The 24,084-nt window shown below is 36.6% G+C and overlaps 1 protein-coding gene across 9 annotated transcripts in view; it reads left to right on the forward strand.

The window, feature by feature from the left end:
- The window catches only part of LOC112052039 (neuropathy target esterase sws), a 52,476-nt gene that overhangs the window by 21,247 nt on the left and 7,145 nt on the right, over nt 1–24,084 (forward strand). For 8 of the 9 annotated variants that reach the window (XM_052881377.1, XM_024090933.2, XM_052881374.1 and 5 more), the window contains 14 exons: nt 5,233–5,388; nt 5,849–6,005; nt 6,708–6,866; nt 7,345–7,463; nt 8,076–8,189; nt 8,715–8,897; nt 9,496–9,651; nt 11,140–11,259; nt 12,475–12,661; nt 18,461–18,577; nt 20,127–20,247; nt 20,805–20,895; nt 21,848–22,059; nt 22,903–23,050. In XM_052881377.1, the coding sequence (XP_052737337.1) occupies nt 5,233–5,388; nt 5,849–6,005; nt 6,708–6,866; nt 7,345–7,463; nt 8,076–8,189; nt 8,715–8,897; nt 9,496–9,651; nt 11,140–11,259; nt 12,475–12,661; nt 18,461–18,577; nt 20,127–20,247; nt 20,805–20,895; nt 21,848–22,059; nt 22,903–23,050 (2,040 nt within the window). Of the gene's footprint in view, nt 1–5,232; nt 5,389–5,848; nt 6,006–6,707; nt 6,867–7,344; nt 7,464–8,075; nt 8,190–8,714; nt 8,898–9,495; nt 9,652–11,139; nt 11,260–12,474; nt 12,662–18,460; nt 18,578–19,332; nt 19,450–20,126; nt 20,248–20,804; nt 20,896–21,847; nt 22,060–22,902; nt 23,051–24,084 lie in introns of all 9 variants that reach the window. The other variant, XM_052881372.1, reaches the window with a different exon arrangement.

The raw sequence follows: 24,084 nt of genomic DNA on the forward strand, positions 1-24,084 counted from the left end.
AGTTTATCTTTACCATTGCAAATATTTTTAAGAGAGTTATTTGTTCTGAAAGCCACATTTATATCATGCTTTCTAAGTGTTTTTGCAATACGTTCCGACACTGGACCAAAGTATGTTAGACTAGCTTTAAATTTTTTAGGTTTTTCTAATGGAATTCCATAAAGTTCTTTTCTAATCAACACCAATTGTTTCTTATTGATTATTCTATTCACAATATTCGGGTCGTATCCATTCGAAATGGCCATGCGATATATTATATTTAATTCCTTGTTATACTGATCCCTAGTTAGAGGAATGGACATCAGTCTATGAACATAACTATGGAAAGCTGCTAATTTATGTTGCCATGGATGACAAGATGAAGCTGGTATGGTTATATCTGTATAAGTTGGCTTACGATAAATCCCAAAGTGATGTCTATTATTAACTCTAGTGATTGTTACATCAAGGAAATTTAAAGAATTATTCTGTTCTATTTCTAATTTAAATTTAATTTTTGGGTGCAAATTGTTTAATTTATCTACAAAGACATCCAATTGTCTGTCCGTTCCAGTCCAGCATATAATTATATCGTCTACATATCGATAGTAATATAAAATGTGATTATTTTTAACAATATTTTTATTTTCAAAGTCATCCATAAATATGTCAGCCATTAAGGGACTCAAAGGTGATCCCATAGCTAGCCCTTCATTTTGCTGGTAGTAATCATTATTAAATCTAAAATAATTTTGTTCCATACATATATGTGTTAACTCAATCAACTCTGCCATTTCAGTAGGATGCGTTTTATTTATTTCTAACAATTTATTTAAAATGTCCAGTGTTTCGTTTACTGGAACATTAGTAAATAAGCTATCGACATCTAATGATATTAATTTACAACAATTAGGTAAATCTAGATCCTTGATTTTGGTGACTAGTTCAACAGTGTTTTTAAGTGCAAATACTGGCCGAAAAGAGGTTTTTAGTTTAATTATATTATTTAATTGCTTTGCTAGTTCATATGCTGGCGCTCCAATATAGGAGACAACTGGACGCATTGGGATGTTATCCTTGTGAATTTTAGGTAAGCCATACAAAAGTGGGGCATGAGTGTTCATTACAATAGCCTTTTGTTTAGATGTACATTTGGGGAATATAAATTCTGATTTATTTATAGCTAGTCTAACTATTGCAGCAAACTTTTTAGTTGGATCTGTTGATAATTGATGGAATTCGTCTCCAAGAAGTATATCTTTTACTTTATCCACATACTCGTCCCGTTTCATTATTATAACTGTATTACCTTTATCAGCTTTAGAAATTACAATATTATCTCGTGCAATAGTGCTCTGTAACGATTTCAATATTTTCATGTCCTGATTAGGTATTGTGAGAGTGTGAGTGTTATTGATATCGTGCGCTATAATATTTTTAACAATGTCCCCTTTCTTATGAAGTGTTATAGCTAATTCTGTATCTACTGCTAGTGTTTCAAGCGATTTTTTAGAGTTTACAGTTGGGATATTGAATTTTAAACCTTTCTCTAAAAGTGTCATCTCATGCTTTGAAAAAACCGTATCAGTAAGATTTTTAACACGAGGATAGAAATCGTGATCTGTGTTGTCAGTAACTTCATTGTCATCTATTACTAGTTGGGATCTAGAGGAACTAGTTTGTAAGAATTGTAATTTCTTTTGCTGAGTAATGTATTTTTTGTGGCATTCTATTGAGGCAAAATCCCTTGCTTTGCTATCTAACAGATCAAATTCTACGTTATGTAATTTGTATGTAAGTTCAGAATACAATATTTTTAAATGTAGCTTCAAATTATCTCTAATTGTGAACCAACTACGTGATTCTTCATTAAGCCAAATTTTTTGAGCTTTTTTAATAGCAATATCGGCTGATCGGCTATGCATATTAGTTGAAATATTAATATATTTTGGTACTAAATTTAATTGTTTACATTGTTGATTAAACCAAACATTTTGGACTGCAAGTCGATGTAATTTAGTTAATTTTATATAGAGTCGTGCCTGCGTGGTTAAGCTAACCTCTTTTAAATATTGGATAGAAGCAGGCGTTACTTTGCGGAAGTTCATCATGATTATATAATGATTTATTTATTTTGCTATCATCCGCGAAAATTCGGCGAACCCATGCGACAACGTCACCCAGGTCCGACAAAATACTCTCTACGTACGTTTCACCCCGAAACCGGAGCATCCTCAGGAGATGTTGACTCTACAACGTGCAATTGCAAAGTGTCGTTTTCGACCTTTGCTTCGTCTTTTATAGACCAAAAAGTAGGTGGGGCAATAGGTGGGCGTTGCCAAGATACTCATAATATAAGCGATTTATCTCGCATCGCATTCAAACATTTTTATTAGTGGTGACTTTGATAACTCTATTTGTTCATTTAATAAGGTAATTCCTGACTTATTATGTTTTATTATTTCTAATTGTTCCAAAACGCATAGTCGTAGGCCTTTATTGCAAGTGTGTAAAATGTCATACATATGATTATCTGCCAGCTTATGGCCAGTATCTAGGAGATGCTTTGCAAAGTGCGACCTTTGTGGACGGTCATTTCGAACAGCGGATATGTGTTCCTTGTAACGTGTATCAAAATTCCGACCGGTTTGACCAATATATGTTGCATTACATTCAGAACATTGCAATTTATATACTCCCGATTTATGTTGCTTTTCTAGTTTATCTTTACCATTGCAAATATTTTTAAGAGAGTTATTTGTTCTGAAAGCCACATTTATATCATGCTTTCTAAGTGTTTTTGCAATACGTTCCGACACTGGACCAAAGTATGTTAGACTAGCTTTAAATTTTTTAGGTTTTTCTAATGGAATTCCATAAAGTTCTTTTCTAATCAACACCAATTGTTTCTTATTGATTATTCTATTCACAATATTCGGGTCGTATCCATTCGAAATGGCCATGCGATATATTATATTTAATTCCTTGTTATACTGATCCCTAGTTAGAGGAATGGACATCAGTCTATGAACATAACTATGGAAAGCTGCTAATTTATGTTGCCATGGATGACAAGATGAAGCTGGTATGGTTATATCTGTATAAGTTGGCTTACGATAAATCCCAAAGTGATGTCTATTATTAACTCTAGTGATTGTTACATCAAGGAAATTTAAAGAATTATTCTGTTCTATTTCTAATTTAAATTTAATTTTTGGGTGCAAATTGTTTAATTTATCTACAAAGACATCCAATTGTCTGTCCGTTCCAGTCCAGCATATAATTATATCGTCTACATATCGATAGTAATATAAAATGTGATTATTTTTAACAATATTTTTATTTTCAAAGTCATCCATAAATATGTCAGCCATTAAGGGACTCAAAGGTGATCCCATAGCTAGCCCTTCATTTTGCTGGTAGTAATCATTATTAAATCTAAAATAATTTTGTTCCATACATATATGTGTTAACTCAATCAACTCTGCCATTTCAGTAGGATGCGTTTTATTTATTTCTAACAATTTATTTAAAATGTCCAGTGTTTGCACTTAAAAACACTGTTGAACTAGTCACCAAAATCAAGGATCTAGATTTACCTAATTGTTGTAAATTAATATCATTAGATGTCGATAGCTTATTTACTAATGTTCCAGTAAACGAAACACTGGACATTTTAAATAAATTGTTAGAAATAAATAAAACGCATCCTACTGAAATGGCAGAGTTGATTGAGTTAACACATATATGTATGGAACAAAATTATTTTAGATTTAATAATGATTACTACCAGCAAAATGAAGGGCTAGCTATGGGATCACCTTTGAGTCCCTTAATGGCTGACATATTTATGGATGACTTTGAAAATAAAAATATTGTTAAAAATAATCACATTTTATATTACTATCGATATGTAGACGATATAATTATATGCTGGACTGGAACGGACAGACAATTGGATGTCTTTGTAGATAAATTAAACAATTTGCACCCAAAAATTAAATTTAAATTAGAAATAGAACAGAATAATTCTTTAAATTTCCTTGATGTAACAATCACTAGAGTTAATAATAGACATCACTTTGGGATTTATCGTAAGCCAACTTATACAGATATAACCATACCAGCTTCATCTTGTCATCCATGGCAACATAAATTAGCAGCTTTCCATAGTTATGTTCATAGACTGATGTCCATTCCTCTAACTAGGGATCAGTATAACAAGGAATTAAATATAATATATCGCATGGCCATTTCGAATGGATACGACCCGAATATTGTGAATAGAATAATCAATAAGAAACAATTGGTGTTGATTAGAAAAGAACTTTATGGAATTCCATTAGAAAAACCTAAAAAATTTAAAGCTAGTCTAACATACTTTGGTCCAGTGTCGGAACGTATTGCAAAAACACTTAGAAAGCATGATATAAATGTGGCTTTCAGAACAAATAACTCTCTTAAAAATATTTGCAATGGTAAAGATAAACTAGAAAAGCAACATAAATCGGGAGTATATAAATTGCAATGTTCTGAATGTAATGCAACATATATTGGTCAAACCGGTCGGAATTTTGATACACGTTACAAGGAACACATATCCGCTGTTCGAAATGACCGTCCACAAAGGTCGCACTTTGCAAAGCATCTCCTAGATACTGGCCATAAGCTGGCAGATAATCATATGTATGACATTTTACACACTTGCAATAAAGGCCTACGACTATGCGTTTTGGAACAATTAGAAATAATAAAACATAATAAGTCAGGAATTACCTTATTAAATGAACAAATAGAGTTATCAAAGTCACCACTAATAAAAATGTTTGAATGCGATGCGAGATAAATCGCTTATATTATGAGTATCTTGGCAACGCCCACCTATTGCCCCACCTACTTTTTGGTCTATAAAAGACGAAGCAAAGGTCGAAAACGACACTTTGCAATTGCACGTTGTAGAGTCAACATCTCCTGAGGATGCTCCGGTTTCGGGGTGAAACGTACGTAGAGAGTATTTTGTCGGACCTGGGTGACGTTGTCGCATGGGTTCGCCGAATTTTCGCGGATGATAGCAAAATAAATAAATCATTATATAATCATGATGAACTTCCGCAAAGTAACGCCTGCTTCTATCCAATATTACCCCCGTTTTCCTACGGGAACGTGAACCACGCGGGTGAAACTTCGCGGCGTCAGCTAGTAGAGACATAAAGCAAGTTGTGCCTCTAAATAAGAATAATATGGTATCCGTAGGTTTTCCTCGAGTCAGGCCGCGCGGTGTACCGTCAAGACGAGGAATCTGGTTCAACGTTTATCGTCCTGAGTGGACGACTGCGTTCCGTTATCACTCATCCTAACGGGAAGAAGGAACTCGTCGGCGAATACGGCAAGGGAGATCTTGTTGGAATCGTAAGTAACCATGCCAACCAAGTCACTGACAAAGTTTTACAATTTTGTACATATTATAAAACAAATGTTGTAAATTAAGGTTGTAAAGTCGATTGCTTTATAAACAACCCAACGATCTATGCCATAGAATAAAAATATTACAATCTCAGAGAGGATTTTTGCAGAATAGATTTTAAATCAAGTGTTGACCTTGTCAGTCAATTTTCAGAAGATACATTTGCTATCGGACGCATCAAAGTCCTCCAAAGAATATGGCTTATGGTAAAAGCCTTACCATGATTCGCTTGACTGTCAAAATCTACTATTTTTGCAGTATAAACTGCAATACTTTTTTACATGAACTCCACGCATTTTCGAAATAAGATACTGTCATAAAGACAGACGCGTAACAAAGTTATATTATAAGAGTTTCATTTTGAGATACGGAGCCCTAAAAAGCAGTAAATATTTTTGCGGGCAGGTAGAAATGGTGACGCAAACTCGACGCAGCACCACAGTGATGGCGGTGCGCGACTCCGAGCTGGCGAAGCTGCCAGAAGGCCTGTTCAACGCGATCAAGTTGCGCTTTCCCGTCGTGGTCACGCGCCTCATCAACTTGCTGGGCCACAGGATCTTGGGTGAGACATACCACGGTCTTGAACCATCTGCATCCAGCGGTTTGCACCAGTTTCATATTGTCAGTCTACCTATGCTACTCATAAGAATGCTCAGAGTCACACGGCGGGTGATGGAATAAGCTATGCTCTGAGTAACTCTGCGTGATCGAATCAGAAATGAGGAGATCCGCAGAAGAAACAAAGTCACCGACATAGCTCAGCGAGTCGTGAAGTTGAAATGGCTAAGGGGGGCACATAGTTCAAAGAGCCGATCGACGTTTGGGTCCCAAGGTGCTGGAATGGCCACCCCTCACTAGAAAACCCAATGTTGGTCACAAAAAGCGAGTCGCAGGGATTCCCTGGACCTTGCGGCTCAAGATCGTGATATATAATATAATAATAAATATTTAAAAAAAAGAAGTATGGCAGATCCTACAAAAGGCCCAAGTCCTACAGTGGATGTCTATCGGATAATATGATGATGATGATTACCTACGCTAGCTTTTTGGTGCAGTTTGATATTCCGTCCTTGACTCTTAAACTATATGCCATTTCAGTTTTGCCACTCGTTCAACTTTCAGTGACTGGTTCTTATCTGAGTCGCCTAATTTCTGATACGATCACGGAGATGAGCAAAGTAACTCTGAGCCTTCTTATAAGGGTCATATAAGGTACAAAAAGTTATATTAGTTTTATATAGCATAACAATATCTAATATTTCAGGCTCGTGGCAGAAACCCACGGCGGGATTGGGAGGTGCAGCAGCCATAGAGTCGCGGCCGTCGCAGCACAACTTCTCCACGGTGGCCGTCGTGCCGGTCAGCGACGACGTGCCGCTCACCGCCTTCACCTACGAGCTCTACCACTCGCTGTGTGCCATCGGTGAGTGAGATCATATCTCTCACCTAGCCTCAGAATTATTGAGAACAAGCATCCTAGTATTGGTAACCATTTAAGAATGACCCCCACTATAGTTTGTCTACTTTTGGGAGTCAGTTTGGTTTTGTAGAGTAGAGACAAGCGTTTGACAGCGTGTTAGTTTATAAAACTGAAGGAACGATAACAATAAAACAAGCACGCCTGTTATCTTATCACTACATTCTAAGTTAAACGGACTTTCCGGAATACCAGAAGGACTAAGATACGGGTCTTGCGATATCTCGTGAAAACAAAACTAAATATTGTCGACCTGTCGCAACGAAAAAGAGAATCGAAAGAATTGCTTTTCTTTCGATTCCGCTATTAGTGTTCGACAATATGTCTCTCTATTCACGAGTATTGGTCGTTAATCCTACAGATTAGCCTTAAACCGATTTAATAAATTTGTTTGATACTATTTCTCCACTATCTCTCTTCACAGGGCCTACAGTTCGTCTAACTTCCGATGTGATCAGAAAGCTGCTTGGATTGACAATCATGGACCCGAATAACGAGTACCGCCTCAGCTCTTGGCTCGCGCAACAAGAGGACAAACACAAGGTATTGTGTGGATACGGCTATATACAAATGTTATTGTAATTTTGAATATTTAACTACATTTTATCGTGTCACAGATTAGCCTCATTAGGTACCTGCTCAAGGAAATGAAGGAAGCGAGGCCCTAGAGAAATATGAAGATAGACTCGCACTCTGACAGACATAAACTCGCAAATATACCAACTCGTTCACATAGACACATATACATAGCACGCACACGCATGCACGCACGCACTCGCACACACTCCCACGTACCCTCACAAGAAGATGCAGACAACGCTCGCACTTATATTACATTGATATACTGCTGATATATGCCATCGTACCGAGACGTTACAAAGACAAATGTCGACATATAGCGAAAAGCGTGAGAATATCACTCTCACCTTCGTTGTGTTGGGACGAAATACAGCGTTAGTTCAATTCTGTCGCTGGTCGACAATATTATGTCTTTTCTCTTCATGAGATGTGTCCTTGACGCATGCTTAGCCTACTGTAGAGTGGTAAATTATTACTACATGATGACAAAACTTTCTACAATTTCTAGTTTTATAGTAACGAAACCGTTGCGCCATAGCCATGGAGGTTATGTTATAAAAAATGTGTTGTTTTCAGGTGGCATTATATCAATGCGATCCGAGTCTGACGCAGTGGACTCAGAGGTGCATCCGCCAGGCGGACTGCATTCTGATAGTGGCACTGGGCGACAAACAACCCAGTATTGGCAAAGTGAGTGTACCATTATAGGCTAGGTCCTAGTCTAATACAATGACCCTAGCCGCTAGGGTTATTGTGTGTCAATTCAAATTTATTATCTTCATCTACTCTATACCTACAAACTGTTTTTTAACCTTTAACACCTTCCATCCAATCTTACCATTTAAAATTTCTTGATCCTGCCACACTTGAAGTCATACAACAATTTCGCAAAGAAGAAGCATTTTAGGATGTTTGAATCTCTTTAAGCTTAACAAAGCAAAAACTAACTTTATATTTTATTTAAATTCTGTCACAGATCTATTCAATTTGATTTTTTTGTTTCAAGTAGACTCAGTTACCCGAAACGCCAAGATAGATTTTTCATAGTGACTCCAGTATAGATTTGGCAGGCAAAATCAACTTAGAAGCACTGGACAGCAATTATTCTTTAAAACAATGTTTCACGTAATGTAACCTACATCATTTGTATAATCGTGTGATGGTGAATACAGTTGCCTCCGAGCATCTTAATCATAAATTAATCCTTATTTTCAGATCGAAAAAGAAATCGAACGCCTAGCGATTCGAACGCAGAAGGAACTGGTCCTCCTGCACAGGGAGGGTGGGCCCAACCCCTCGGGCACGGTGCACTGGCTCAACATGCGCACGTGGGTCAGCCAGCACCACCATGTGAGGTGTCCGCACCGTATGTTCACTAGGAAGAGCCAGTATAGAATTGTAAGTTATGGTTATGATTTTACATGTAGGCTATCATTATCAACTCACTGCTGAGCTCGTGTCTCGTCTCAGAATGACAGGAGTTAGGCAAATAGTCCACCACGCTGGCCCAATGCGGATTGGCAGACTTTACACACGCAGAGAATTAAGAAAATTCTCTGGTATGCAGGTTTCCTCACGATGTTTTTCCTTCACTGTTTGACACGACACGTGATGTTTAATTTTTTAAAATGCCCACAACTGAAAAGCTGAAGAATTCGAATCCACACCCTCCGGAATCAGAGGCAGAGGTCATATCCACTGGGCTATTACATGTAAGCTAGTTGCTTGCTAATTAATAGATCTCTTTTTATTTCTGTTGTTCTGGTACTTTGTGTTCATCATATCTTTAACCTTTGAAATATAGACCATCATGACGGCTTTTTGTCTAGTATTATCAAAACGTCTAGTAGTCTAATTAGTATTTTTAGTAATTTTTAGTATATTAGTAAGAAATGTAGTAGAATAATAATGAACTATTTAAGACCATTTAAAAAAGTGTCAACTAGCCTATTAGTATTTTTTTTTCGTTCAAGTTTTTTTTGATGTGACGTCACAGAGCGAGCTGTACAGCAAGGTGCTGATGTCGGAAGCGAGCGTGCACTCCGACTTCTCGCGACTCGCGCGCTGGCTCACCGGCACCGCGGTGGGGCTGGTGCTGGGGGGTGGCGGCGCGAGGGGCGCGGCGCACGTCGGCATGATACGCGCCATACAGGTAATGTACAGCCATCTATACGCGCCACACAGGTAATGTACAGCCATCTATACGCGCCATACGGGTCATGTACAGACAAACGTCATGACAGAGTCCTCGACCGCGCAGTACAGAGACGAGCGAGAGAGGTGCGGGTTGCTCTATATTGTTCATTCCTGTTTTCCAAAGGTGAGGCCAAACAAGCGCAATTTTGGGAGTTGTCAGTCGCGTAATTTTGGTTGCAGAAATTCGTGTGGAAGTCGGAACACAACTCATTTTGCGACACCGTGTGGCAGCTACTGGACTTTTTGTATGAAGCCGAATGCAGCAGAAATTACGCGACTGACAACTCCCAAAATTATGCTCGTTTGGCCTCCTCCTTACTCCTAACCTTTACTCTTTTATGTCATCGCCTCCTAAGTGTAGATTGTGTTGGTCTGCGAATATAAGGGTCAAGGTCTCTTTCATGTAATCTGCTCCTAAGTCTGGGCTATGTTGTATGACACGTTTGTTCGGTTGCGCCATACAGGTAATGCACAGCCATTTGTAGACTGACGACACAACCGAGTCCTCGACCGCGAAGTGCAGACATACGACAGTGGTAGCAACATGCCTGCTGACTCTTGTTCACTTCTGTTTTTTTTACTCCGCATGTATGGCATGGCAACATTCAAGGCTTTTTTGTGTGATCTGCCCCTAGGTCTAGACTATGTTGTATGACACGTTTGTTCGAAATAACCGAGTCCCCGTCTGCATGGAACAGTATGGCGAGAGAGCTGCGGATACCAACACGCACAGCTGTTGTCTCTTTCGTTCTCGTTTGCTTCTCTGTTTTCTTAACGGCAAAGGCTTCTTTTATGAGAGGCTATATTGTATGGCACGTGTGTTCGATTGCGCCATACAGGTAATCCTGAATGTCCAGACTCCTTTAAAAAAAAATACTGGAACAGCCTTCTGTAGACAATGACATAACTGAGTCCTCGTCCAGATGGTGCAGGGGTGCGTGCGGAGTTTCACTTCTATGTTTCGTACTACTGCCGTGCGTACAAATAAAAAAAATAAAAATGCATTTATTTTCACTAGATCTACTGAGAAGAGAAAACAATGAACTCACAGTTTCTCTTTTTTTTTGAAAAATATACATCATTATAATTTACAATTATCAAAATCATTTAGTTTTACTTCCTGTGTGAAAATGGAGCTTCACCAATGGACTCCTACCATCTTTATCATTAAGGACTTTATACATTAACCTCAATTAAGTAAATGGCATTTAACACATTGCTTTTTATGCAGTAATAGGTAAGATTGTGTTAGGGATCTTATATATATCCTCAAGGTCTCTTTATGTGATCTGTGTCTTTGTTTTATGGCACTTCTGTTTGATTCGTATTGTCTTAATTCCAAAAAGCTGGAATCAGCCTTAAGCCTTAATGCCTCTTTTGTACTATTTTGTACTAGGCTATGTTGTAAGGCACTTCTGTTTGATTCGTATTCTATGAATTCCAGGAAGCTGGCATTCCAATCGACATGGTGGGCGGCGTGAGCATCGGCGCGTTCATGGGCGCGCTGTGGTGTATGGAGCGCAACATTACTTCAGTCACGCAGAAGGCTAGAGAGTGGTCACAGGTGTGTAGTTTTGATTTGTCGTTAAAGGTTAAATGTATATAAAGGGACACTGGGCACGATCTGACCGGGTTTATGAAAAACTAGCTGACGCCGCACGGTTTCACTCGCGTGGTTCCCGTTGCCGAAGGAATACGGGGATAAATTAGAGCCTATAGCCTTCCTCGATAAATGGGCTATCTAACACTGAAAGAATTTTTCAAATCGGACCAGTAGTTCCTGAGATTAGCGCGTTCAATCAATCAATCAAACAAACAAACTCTTCAGTTTTATAATATTAGTATAGATTATATAATTAGTTATTTGGATTAACACATTTAGACTTATATTAAAAAGCATGTACTTGTAAATTATATACTTAGTAGTAACTTTTAGTAATAAGGCTATTGTTTCATTTTTTCAAGGCTATTGTGTAATTTTCTTAAAATAAAGATTATTATTATTATATTATAGATTGCGTACAATTACCAAACTAGATTTAAATAAAGATCAACCTCACTTTTAATCTAAATATATAAAACTTAAAGAACTGACTGACATAGTGATCTATCAACGCTGAAATTTGGAATGCAGGTAGATGTTATGACGTAGGCATCCGCTAAGAAAGGATTTTGATCAACTCTACGCCCAAGGGTATAAAATAGGGGATGAAAGTTTGTATTAAACTTTATAAATTTTGCGGCGATTTGGCTGAAATTTGGAATGAAAATATATTTTACTCTGGATTAACACAGGCTTCTTTTCATCCCGGAAAAAATTCCTGGTTCCCGCGGGATTTGTGAAAAACCCGCGGTATAGTTTATGATATATTTTTAAAAAAGCATTTTTTTATTACATGTGGGAGTAAAACGTTATTTAATATTGCGTCAGGGGTTGCCTGGTAAAGATTACTTTTAGTAATAAGGCCGCCTTTGCATGCTAAGTTTAATTTATCTTTTTATTGTTTTAATTTATAATTGTATTTTTGTGTGCAATGAACTATTTCTTCTTCTTCTTCTTTAATATAATAATCTTATAAACATTATATTTATTTTCAAAGCCTCAATATCTCTACGGTAAGAGCGGTCGAACTCATCACCGAGGGGTGGTGGTTTGATCCACGCCCCGTTGATCTATTGTCGTACCTAGCACAGTCTTTCCCGACTAGTTGGAGGGGAATGAGAATATTGGTCATATTATAAAAGATATGGCAAATATTTTTTTATTTTGATTTTCCAGAAAATGACCCAATGGGGCAAACAGCTCATGGATCTGACATACCCTGCCACGTCCATGTTCTCTGGACGTCAGTTCAACACAACCATCAAGTCCACCTTCGGAGAGGTGCACATCGAGGATCTGTGGCTGCCGTACTTCACCGTGACCACAGACATCAGCTCCAGTTGTATGAGGGTGCATAGACATGGTGAGTGTGATGGAGGTTCTAGAAAAGGAGTCCTGGAGAATATTGGCCGTATCTTTTATATATGACTAATATTCCCATAACCCTCCAACTAGTCGGGTACCCACTAATAATACAATCTGTGTTAGGAGTGGGTACGACAATAGTCCAATGGAGAGGGGATCGAACCACCAGCCCTCGGTGATGAGCCCAGCCTTTACCGTTGAGCTATTTATGCTCTGTCCTTTACATTGGACATATTAATTTCGATTTATAAAAGAATACCCAGGCGTTCCACGATGCTAAATTAATTGTATCCAACCGTCAAAGTCTTTGACCAATCGGAACGTTATGCGTTGGGATTTGTTTGCAAGCAAAATTAACAAAAAAAAACATAAATTATAATTGGATTTTTAATCGCAACTTTTCAACTCTCTCTGCGAGGTCATTTTCAAGCCAGCATTTATGGTTGCAATAGTTATTCATAAATAATAACTGTGATGTAATAGTGCCGTGATATGACCTCTGCCTCCGATTCCGGACGGTGTGGATTCGAATCTGGTCCGGGGCATGCACCTCCAACTTTTCAGTTGTGAGCATTTTAAGAAATTAAATATCACGTGTCTCAAACGGTAAAGGAAAAACATCGTGAGGAAACCTGCATACCAGAGAATTTCTTAATTCTCTGCGTGTATGAAGTCTGCCAATCCGCATTGGGCCATTAAATTCGCGAATGTTTGTATGGATCTTTAACGCCGCAACTACTGAACCGGTTCGGCTAAAATTTGGAATGGAAATAGAATTTACTCTTGATTAACACATAGGTTACTTTCATCCTGGAAAAATACATGGCTCCCGAGGAATTTGTGAAAAACTAAATTCTACGCGGACGAAGTCGCGGGCGTCAGCTAGCAGAAAATAATATAATTACAGAAAATTTTACTATATACATGGATATAATTTTATACGAGAATTTTCTGCGATTCGACAAAAATACGCATTTTTTTTATCTCTACAGATTTATAATAATACTAATTTAATTAACACAACACATTCATGGACAGGGAATTTTGTGTGTTGTCTTATTTGTGTTTATAATACAATTATTAATTTGCTTTCGCACATATACTAACTCGAAAACATTATTTTGGTTTGGTGATTTGACACTTGTACCGTCAAGGAACTATTAATTAGGAATATTTAATATGAACTTTAATTTTATGTTGTGTTACGTGTTATTTTTGCATGCCACCAAGTTGTTGCTTATTTATGTTTCAATCAGAGGAGATGTATCAGTATTGCACTAAATATAGCTTGGCAAATTCGTTCGTAACACTTCCAATGGTCTTCGCGGGCTGGGAGGGGGGGGGGGGAGTAGCAATGCCCCGCGCGCACGACTTCACACCCACGCATTCATTCCCCCCACGTCGCCCGCATATCATGGAAGTATCATCAACGATCTTGCCAAGCTATAGTCTTCTATATTTATGTGGAACTTTAACAAAATTAAAAAGAAATAAAAAACAACCAAATTCAGTTTATGCCATTTAACATCAATACTTTTATAATAATTAAGAATCTTTAAATAAATATTGTATTAATATCTAAATGTGCTAATAAGTTACATCAAAAAAGAAACATTTTCAGTTGTAACATTTAAGTTTGAAGTATTAAAGCCAAAACAGATAGGCCGACAAGAAATGACAATTATATTTTCTTTAGTTACAATCGTAATCGCAACATATAATTTTAAAAAGTCAATATTTTACATGAAACATCTCCTTTGTAAGGTCTGCTGACCAGATGTAAAAAAAACCACACGAAAAAATTATACATATATGTGTTTACAGTTTCTGTAATGTCACAATGTTTTTTGTTTTTGTATGTATGTCTGCGGAATAGTCCATACCATCATACGATTTTCGATATCTATGGTGGGATGGTGATGACAGGATTTTAATAGAGGTGGGATTTTAAACATAAATAAAACCATATCATCTGAGTTAGCTATCTTCAGAAAATTTCAAGTTTTTTACTGAACATCGTTACTTAAATTGATTTAACAATTACTACAATTCAATCAATTTCTTTGAAAACTAACGACATGAGCGAATTCTCACAATCTAACTGATGTAGCCAGATCATAAAGTTTTGTAAAACTTGCAATGTGACATGTATCTTCAAGTACATTCCTGCAAGAAAATCGCTTGCCTTTAAGTTGGAGCGTCTGAAGATAGCTTAAAGATGATAAAAAATCTATCCCATGAAGCTATTTTAAATTAGGCTATTACAATTCCGCTACAGTGATTATTTTTTTTACCTCCCATAACCACACTCACTTGCATTTATGTGTACGTATATTTAAGTGTCAATTGTGTGAAGTATTCGTATTTTTTTTATTTTATATAATTTCGAACCTACCCGCATTTATTTACTAAAAACTCAAAAAATATATATATATCTATCGAAATTCTTCTCTTTAATACGAATCCGACATTTCGTTGCCTTGTGTTGTCATTACTTATTTTATAATAATAATAACAATAATGATTTAAAAAAAAAAACGAGCGTTTGTGATTGGTTTACAGAATAACGCTTACTATTTTGGGTATAACTTTAACGATTGCATTAATTTGATTCGGTGCGTTCACAATGTCGGGTTGTATGTATGTGTTTTTATAAATGTTGTATATCCATTGACCATATCTTACATCTGTCCACATACTATCTGCCTTCATGTATATGCATGAGTGTGGTTCTACTTTTTCATTTCTTGAAGTTCTTATTTTCTTTTTTTTTTCTCCATCACTGTAGTATCCCTTTAGTTCGAATGTCGTCGTAGTATAGAAGTTGTATATTGATTGTACAGTCTTTAGCATGCATCATTTTTCATTGTTGTGATGTATTTACATTGTTTTGTTATAAAAAAAGACTCCGTCATTATTGTCGAGCGATACGCACTCCGTAGTCCCTAACTATAAATCTATAAATAAAACAAATTCAGGTTATTTACACTGTCTAAAAATTTAAAATGGCTAGGCTGATTTTAAATTCTTTTATTTGTTAGTTTTGTTACCGCATTAAATAGCAGAATTACTATTTACTATTTGCTACTGGAAAAATACAAGAAAAAAAAATTGTAATAAAAATAATTTTCGTCTTTTGTGTGGAACGATTTTGAAGAACTTTCATAAATAAATAAAAAAAAGAAATGATCTGCTAGTATAATTATAAAAAATAAAGTACAAAAACCAGTTATTTATCTAAATAAAGTTTTTGATTTATAATTAAAAGTAATTGTTAATAATATTTGTAAAATGTCTCAACTGTGTAACAAACTACCTCACGCCCATATGTAAGTGCGCAGACTACGTCATTGCGCAAGTGAAACATGTCTAATATAGTACGCGTCCAAGGATTGATCTATATATCTATACTAATATTATAAAGAGTTAATTTATTTTATTTAATTTCTGAATCTACTGAGCCGATTTCAATAATTCTTTTACCAATAGAAAACCACATTATTTGCGACTGTCACAGGTTTTATGAAAATACGCGGTTGAATCAGTGTATTATATACAAAAGGATAACTGACTGACAGACAATGAAGAAGTCATAGCAGTTCAAAGGGGAATGCCCATTGACCCATGCAACGTCGGCCCAGGGAACCCAGGTATAACCCCGTATAAAAGTATATGGAGATGATAATATATGATTTATAAATAAGGATTTGGTTAATTAATTCGCTTAATAAAAATATGTTTCTTGAATAAAAATACATTTTTTTATTATTCTTCGAGGGAAAATGTTCGCCGGTGTACTAAAGCGGTAAAGTGATATTTGAAGCTGTATTATTTTATCTTGTTACCAACAAGTTTAACAAACAAGGAAACAAACAAACTAACTAATTATAAGTCCATAAAAAATATCTTAAAAGTCAGGCTGCATGGCCAACGATCTTGGCTTACCCACGTTGTGGACAAATTTAAGATGAATGAAAAAAGTCGTAAAACGTTGTAGCAAACTTTTTTTTTATAAAGTGATGATTTCATTATGAAAGTAGAATTATCAAGATTTTTTTTGGATATAAGTAAACTGTCGGGTGGTTAGGGTAGGCCTGGCCCGAGATGCGCATTCCCCTTTAGTTAATATTTTTCTTTTGTGATTCAGGATTCACTAAGAAATTTTTTTTTGGAAATTTCCACTTTACAAGGCTAGGCCTTTAGATAAAAAAATTCTTTGACATTAGAACAATTAGGATTTATTAATCTGAGTGATCCCGAAAAATACATTTATGATACATATTCGTATGAGTATATATTACTAGGTAAATATGTTTATTAACTTCAATATGACTATGCATAATACTAAACTGTTTGGGATCTTCATACTCATCAATCATATTCGCGCACGTATCATCATTAAATTATCAGTTCCCATCGTATCATCATTTGGTTATAGCGCACATATACAGGCAATGTTTAAACGCAAGCTTTGGTTATGTATACAGGAAGAAATTTTTTCAAGTACGGATATTTTTATATTTTGTACATAAACAAAATTTAATGAACACGTATTTTTTCTTTTTTTTTTTAACTCAACAATAACAAAGTTATCGTTAGCTAAAGTTTAAACATTTAAACAGAATTTGAGGGTCACCCTATCGCTGTACTAAGTAATAGCACAGTAATAGGCAACTACAAAATCAGCTGGTAGGTACTAGGTTAGCGAGCGCCCGCGCCGAGGGCCGTTGACCTTTCTACGTTTATTTTTGTACCTATTATTTTTTATAATAATTAAAGGTCGTCACTTTTGAGTTGAGTATCGATTTTCCCTTCATACTTTATTGGGCTTAGGACCATCAATAATGCGTAGTAATAATAAAAATTATAAACTTTCGATTGGAATAATGAAATACAAATGATGATTATTATTACGCAAACTTTTGCATTAAAGGATGATTCGACTTAAATGCGCAAGCGACGGCAGATTGTCTGTCACTAATCGCCCATCGGCAATTCGGCAGGCGTCCTCAGGGATTTTTCGATCCCCTCACCCCTGCCACCCCCGTCAGCCGAAGCCGAAGCGATATGACTACTGCCGGTATTTCTTTGTCGGCGTCTTACAAAGTGCCGCCAGCAGTTGCGCAGTTTGTTTGGGAATGTGTCCATTATTTTGTTATTTCTGAGACATAAATTGAAAAAAAAAATTACATAAAATGTATCGAACTGTTTGTAGATTTATGTTCTATTAATGATACAGAACCACGAAAAAAAATGTCCGCACTAAAGTCCGAATCACCCTGTATATCGATATTGTATATATATAAAACTGCTATGTGGCAATATATACTTTAAAATGTTGAAAAATCTTCTCTATTTTCAGAATTTCAGTTCTTACAATAATTAATCTATTTAATGCTTACTGTTTTAATTTGAGATTGTATTATGATTACTATTTGTAAAAGTATGTTCTGATATAAAATACCCATAAAAATAGCAGTGTTCGCGATCTACCGTATTTCCGAGGTAATTTCCTTTCCATGGATTGTGTTGGACAATGGACATTATTAATATAAGCGCGCACAGAAATATTTCGATTGGTTTTTCGTTTTATTTCATATTAGTACGGATCCAGTCTTATAAGACAAGTATTGAGAATGATGTTGTTATATATTCGTGATTTTTCCAATATTAGTAATATAATTTGCAGTTTGAAAGTACATCTACATTTTGAAAATTATTGTTGGAGGTAACAATTGGATATAGATTATCTTTTATATTGATATCTTGGTGTCTAACTGAAATGCGCGCGCCGCAGGTTCCCTGTGGCGGTACATACGCGCCTCGATGTCGTTGAGCGGGTACATGCCCCCCCTCTGCGACCCTGTAGACGGCCACCTCCTATTGGACGGCGGTTATGTCAACAACCTCCCAGGTAAACCAATCACAACGCACAGTTTGTCTTGTGCGTGGAAAAAAACAACCAATCACAGACGTGCGTCAAAGAACACCAGCCAATCGCAATGGCTCGTGCGTATTAAGTTTCTACATTCGATTTAGGCTGAGTGTAAATATTTACATTATAGCGCATTAGTTCCTCGGTCAGTTCTATCTTATTGCACCATTTTCTAACAATCTCTTTTCTACTTTCGTCGCATTTTAAATACGCACCTGTCTTCCAACTAATCACATATGAAACCATTCTTAAATTCTTTAATGGTACATAATCCTTATATTACCTTAGTTACGAAATTACAAACCTGTGCTAAAAATTGAGGCGTCCTACAAATTATGCGTGGTTGAAGAAATAGATCTCAGTCAATATTTACACTCAGTTTCCCAGTAAGGTAAGTAATGACAACACAGGGATTTGTCTGGACAATACAATGTTTTAAAACAAAAGACATTTACACTGTAGTCCCGTTAGATGAAACTTGAGAGTTGAGACGTTCTTAATATCGCTTAAGACAATAGTCCTAAATTTAAAATATCGTAGATTTAATTACCCTTTTTATACTACATTCGAGTAGATTTAATTTCCTTTAACACAATTATATTAATTTATTTTCAATAAATGTAATATGAAGTCGTAATTCACATACCCCTTACATTCACATCCCCTAAAAGGTTCTCCTATAAGTGATTGCCCAACAAGTTGTCCAGACAAATATTACTATGTGTGAATGGTAGGCATGCTATGGAGGTACTGCCGCGCGTCGATGAGCATAGCGGGAATCTTTCCGCCTATATGCGACCCTAGTGATGGGCATCTACTGCTGGACGGCTGCTACGTCAATAATGTACCAGGTTAGTGTCATCTAATTCACTTTAGCTATGTAATATGTCGTTATTAGAACTAGTTTATATTTGTTACGTTTTCACGCCAGTAATGCTAAATATGGATCTCAATTAGATGTGGCTGAAACATTAGGTGGGATTAGCATATGATCTACTCTTTAAACCGATATTCTCTCAGAAATGGGATGTACGCGGGAAACCGTGAAGAACATCCAAATAATTTGATGTGGCTATTGACTAAAAGAGTTTCCTCGAATCAAATGCGCTTATGTCGGCATTATATGTTGCATGAACACCACTCCTGCAACGTTTGTGTCTAGACAATAGCTCGTTGACAACAATAAGACATTGGGGCTACAAGCTACTCCATCATTTATATCCAAATTTAAATGACACTACAGTTTGGCATACAAAAAACAATTATGTTGCATCAAGGTCACACCAACTATTTTGATTTGTTGCATCATTTTGATTACATTGCCTTGATTGTATTCTATTGTCATATTTTGCAATATCGTAGCGAATTTATTGTCGAATGTCTTTTACTGTTTTATTAGAAGATACTTTGAATTTAAAGAATTGAAGATTGTAAATCAAACATCTGTGGCTAATGGCCAAGTTATATGTTACTGAAACTAATAATTAGTTAAGGTTCAGTTTCTAATGCAAGGTGTTTCAAATTTCAGCCGACGTGATGCGGTCACTGGGTGCTAAGCATATCTTGGCCATCGACGTCGGTTCCCAGGACGACACAGATCTCACAAATTACGGCGACGACCTGTCTGGCTGGTGGTTGTTATGGAAACGGTAAGAATTTCTTTGTACATTTAACAATTGCTTGATTTTTTTATTACATGTGGAACTGTGGAAGCAATGGTTTCTTTCAGGGTTATTTAAAAGGTAGATGAATGGAAAGGCCGGCAATCCTTTGGCAATACTTTTGAGATTGCAATTTATATTCTAGAGTTATCAATAATTGAAATCACTTTCATTTGTTTGCAAATGAGAATGTTAAAAAAATGCTGGCAATAGATAGTCTTTTCACAAGTTCTGTCTTTTGTTATTTGATCTATACTAATATTGTAAAGAGGTAAAGTTTTGTGGCTATACGGAGTAATCTCTGAAACTACTGAAGCGATTTTGAATTTTTTTTTTACCTTTATAAAGCCACGTTAGTTAGTCATATATTTTATCTCCGTATTATCATGGGAACAGGAACTACTTGAGTGAAACCGCAGGGCGTCGGCTGTATACAGCAAGAAAGTCACAAATCTTACTTTTGGAGTACCGACATTTTTCAGGAGGTGGTAAAATCGGTCCTAAATACGGATTTATTACTAATTTTGCTTGAATTCATTTTATAGGTGGAATCCGTTTACAACTCCAGTGAAAGTGCCAAATCTTCCCGACATCCAAAGCAGGCTTGCCTACGTGTCGTGTAATCGACAATTGGAGGTGAGTTCGAAATTGCGAAATCAAAATATGTTTAGTGAATCGTAGTAGACTTTATGTATTTTCTGCGTTTTTTATATTTTGAAGATCGTATCGTCTAAAGTGTTGTATCGTTAAATACCAGACTTCATCCTTTCGGTTAAGTGGCACTTCCATTAAACGCTGCTTGAACATTTAGTGTACAAATCATTCAGTGGCGTAACGTGTCTTGCAGGGCCCTGTATCAAAATAATTTGGAGGGCCCATGAAGGGTAAAGATTTCTCACAAAAGAAATGAAAATGCTTGCTTTAAATAAATATGACAGCATGACTTAACCTATGTAGGATTTCCAACTTTTGAACTCACGCTTAACCAAAGGAAACAAAGGCATTGTGGATTACCTACATTTTACTAATTTCGCATTTACACGTAAGAGGACTCTGCAGACCGGGGTATCATTGATGCGGCTGATACGACGGTAGATACGCCCCTGAATTAATCCAATAAAACTTAAATGTACTGGCCTGAAAGTCTAAAGTATAGAATATTTAGGAAGTCCACAACTACCTTAGCGTTTTTCGAAAATCCCGCGGAAACAATGGATTTTTCAAGGATAAAAAGTAGCCTTTATGTTGCTCAATAACCTACTCTATCTACCAGTGGAAGTCGCTCAAACTCCCTTCAAACACAGTTTAAAATCACAGACAGACACTTAAATAAATAGTATCTTGAACATGTTAGCAAGCAAGACTGACTCGCCAATCCTGCAGAATTTCTGTTTTGGTGCGGGGAGATTGTTAATGTATTTATTTTATCCTCTTAAATGTAATTGTGTATCTTCTAACATATTTTATAAGTTATCTTAGTGTAACTAACCAATGGGCCTTTGTAGCCCTACTAAGCCCTAGTAGTAGTAAATAAAAAAAATATATTATTATTATTACAAAATTTTATTTATATGTATTGATTTTTCAGGAGGTAAAAACATCGGACTACTGCGAATACATCCGTCCTCCGATAGACTCGTACAAGACGCTTCAGTTCGGCTCGTTCGACGAGATCCGCGAAGTTGGCTACAGACACGGCTCGGCGTACTTCGAGGGGCAGAGGAGGGGTGGCGGCGGGGGGGTCAGCGGGGCGGCGGCGGAGGGGAGGAAACACGATGCCCACCAGCCGGCTATAACTGAGTGAGGAAGTTATTTTAATCGAGGGATTACCACGTACCCATTCCTAAAAGGAGGTACTTGGTTGCGCTGTATTCCCCTTTTCCCCTGTGGTTATTTCCGCTCATTCTATCCTACTAATATTATAAACTCAAAAGTTTGTATGGATGTTCGTATGGATGTTTGTTTGGATGTATATTTGGGTGTTTGTTACTCTATAACGCCGCAGCTACTGAACCGATTAGGAATGGAAATAGATTTTACTCTGGATTAACACATAGGCTACTTTTTATACCGAAAAATCCAGTTCCCGAGGGATTTGTGAAAAACTAAATTCCACGCAGACGAAGTCGCGGGCTTCCGCTACCTTGTTAATCGCTCTCATGAAACATCACCAGGTCACATCCCACACATCCCAACTTACAAGGTTAGTGCCTAAATTACGATTCCCGATTTGTTTCAGAACCAAAAATGTTCCAAACCCCCCCCCCCCCCCCCCCTCCAAAGTACAGTCCACTGCGCAACCAATACTTAAGTAACTCCTTTTAGGAATTGGTACGTGGAGCTTAATGGTAGGCGTCCACATATACGTATCGTAGGTACGCATCGCATCAAACCGATCGCAACATACAATCTCTAGCAAGACTTACAAACTTACGACTTACGAATTACAAACATACAAACTTAGGCCACTACCTTAACGTTGCAGCGTTATTTATATTACATGTATATATATAACATGACATATTAAAGCGGTGTGTCGTTGTACGCGACGTTTTAATGGATCGACAAACACGAGACGAAGCGAGGGTAATTTTTCTCTGTGGTGAATCTATTGTTAAGATATTCGTCTATGTCTCTTTCCAGCTACACGTTCACGGACCTGGCACAGATGGTGTGCTCGGTGCGCACGGCGCGCGACCACGACAACGAGTCCTCGTCGTCGTCCGACTACGAGGACGACCAGAGACACTTTGAGGGGTACGCGTCTGAACCTAGCGCGGGGATCCTCGAGGTATGTTTGTAGTCAAATATCGTTATGGCGCATTGTGGTAGAATATATCATATATATATGTAATCGAATATTAAATGTCTTTTAATAAGGATATCTGTAATAGATATAAGTTGTACTGAGGTTTTTATTATATTCTTTAAAACTACTTTGACTACAGTCTCACTGATGATGATGCAATCTAAGATGTAAGCGGGCTAACTTGTTAGGAATGATGAAAGTAGTTTCAATATGAGTCTCTTGTTTCCATTTAAAAACTAGATTTAAACTAATTATTCTCATTGTCGTTTCTTTTATTAAATTATTTAGAAAAATATTAAAAAGTGAATTTCTTTGTGATAAAACTTGTCTTATTACTGCTAAGAAAGTAATAGACCATGCATTAAATTAAGATCGTTATAAAAGCGTCAACGCTTAAACGTTTAAGGACTTTAACGTTTTTTTAACGCTCGTGCGAATGAGGCCTTTGTAGTAATAGTAATTGATGTGTAACTCGACCACAGGGCCTGTAACCATGTGGCACGTCGATTCTCTTTCTACAAACACTAACGTTTCGAAAACTTAGAAAATGTATGGGAATGACAGATCCGATCGACATCTCGATCGATTGATTGTGAATGTCAATCCCATACATTTTGTTAGTTTTCGAAGCGTTAGTTGTGAGCGTTTGTAGAAAAAGAATTGACATGTCACGTGGCTAAGGCTCCTGGTTGGTTATTGTTATTATTCCTTCCGCTATTAGTGTAGACCAAAGGTTTCTTATCTGATTTTTGATTATTGCTATCTATAATTCTGTTTAGATTTATGGTAATAGTTGTCACTTGGTATTTTGTTATATGTGTGTAACTAACTGGTAGAAATAAGTCAAACTAACTATTTCATAAAAAGAATTACTCTAACCTGGGCATGCATGCGACCAATTTTGGTACTTCATACATTAGATTTTAGTTTACATTTCATATTACAAAAATCTCAGAATCTTCATTACTCTAGACATTTAATTTACAGTATGGATGAATGTTTAACAAAATTTTTGA

This window comes from Bicyclus anynana, chromosome 4 (assembly GCF_947172395.1).
Source record: "Bicyclus anynana chromosome 4, ilBicAnyn1.1, whole genome shotgun sequence".
NCBI lineage: Eukaryota > Metazoa > Arthropoda > Insecta > Lepidoptera > Nymphalidae > Bicyclus > Bicyclus anynana.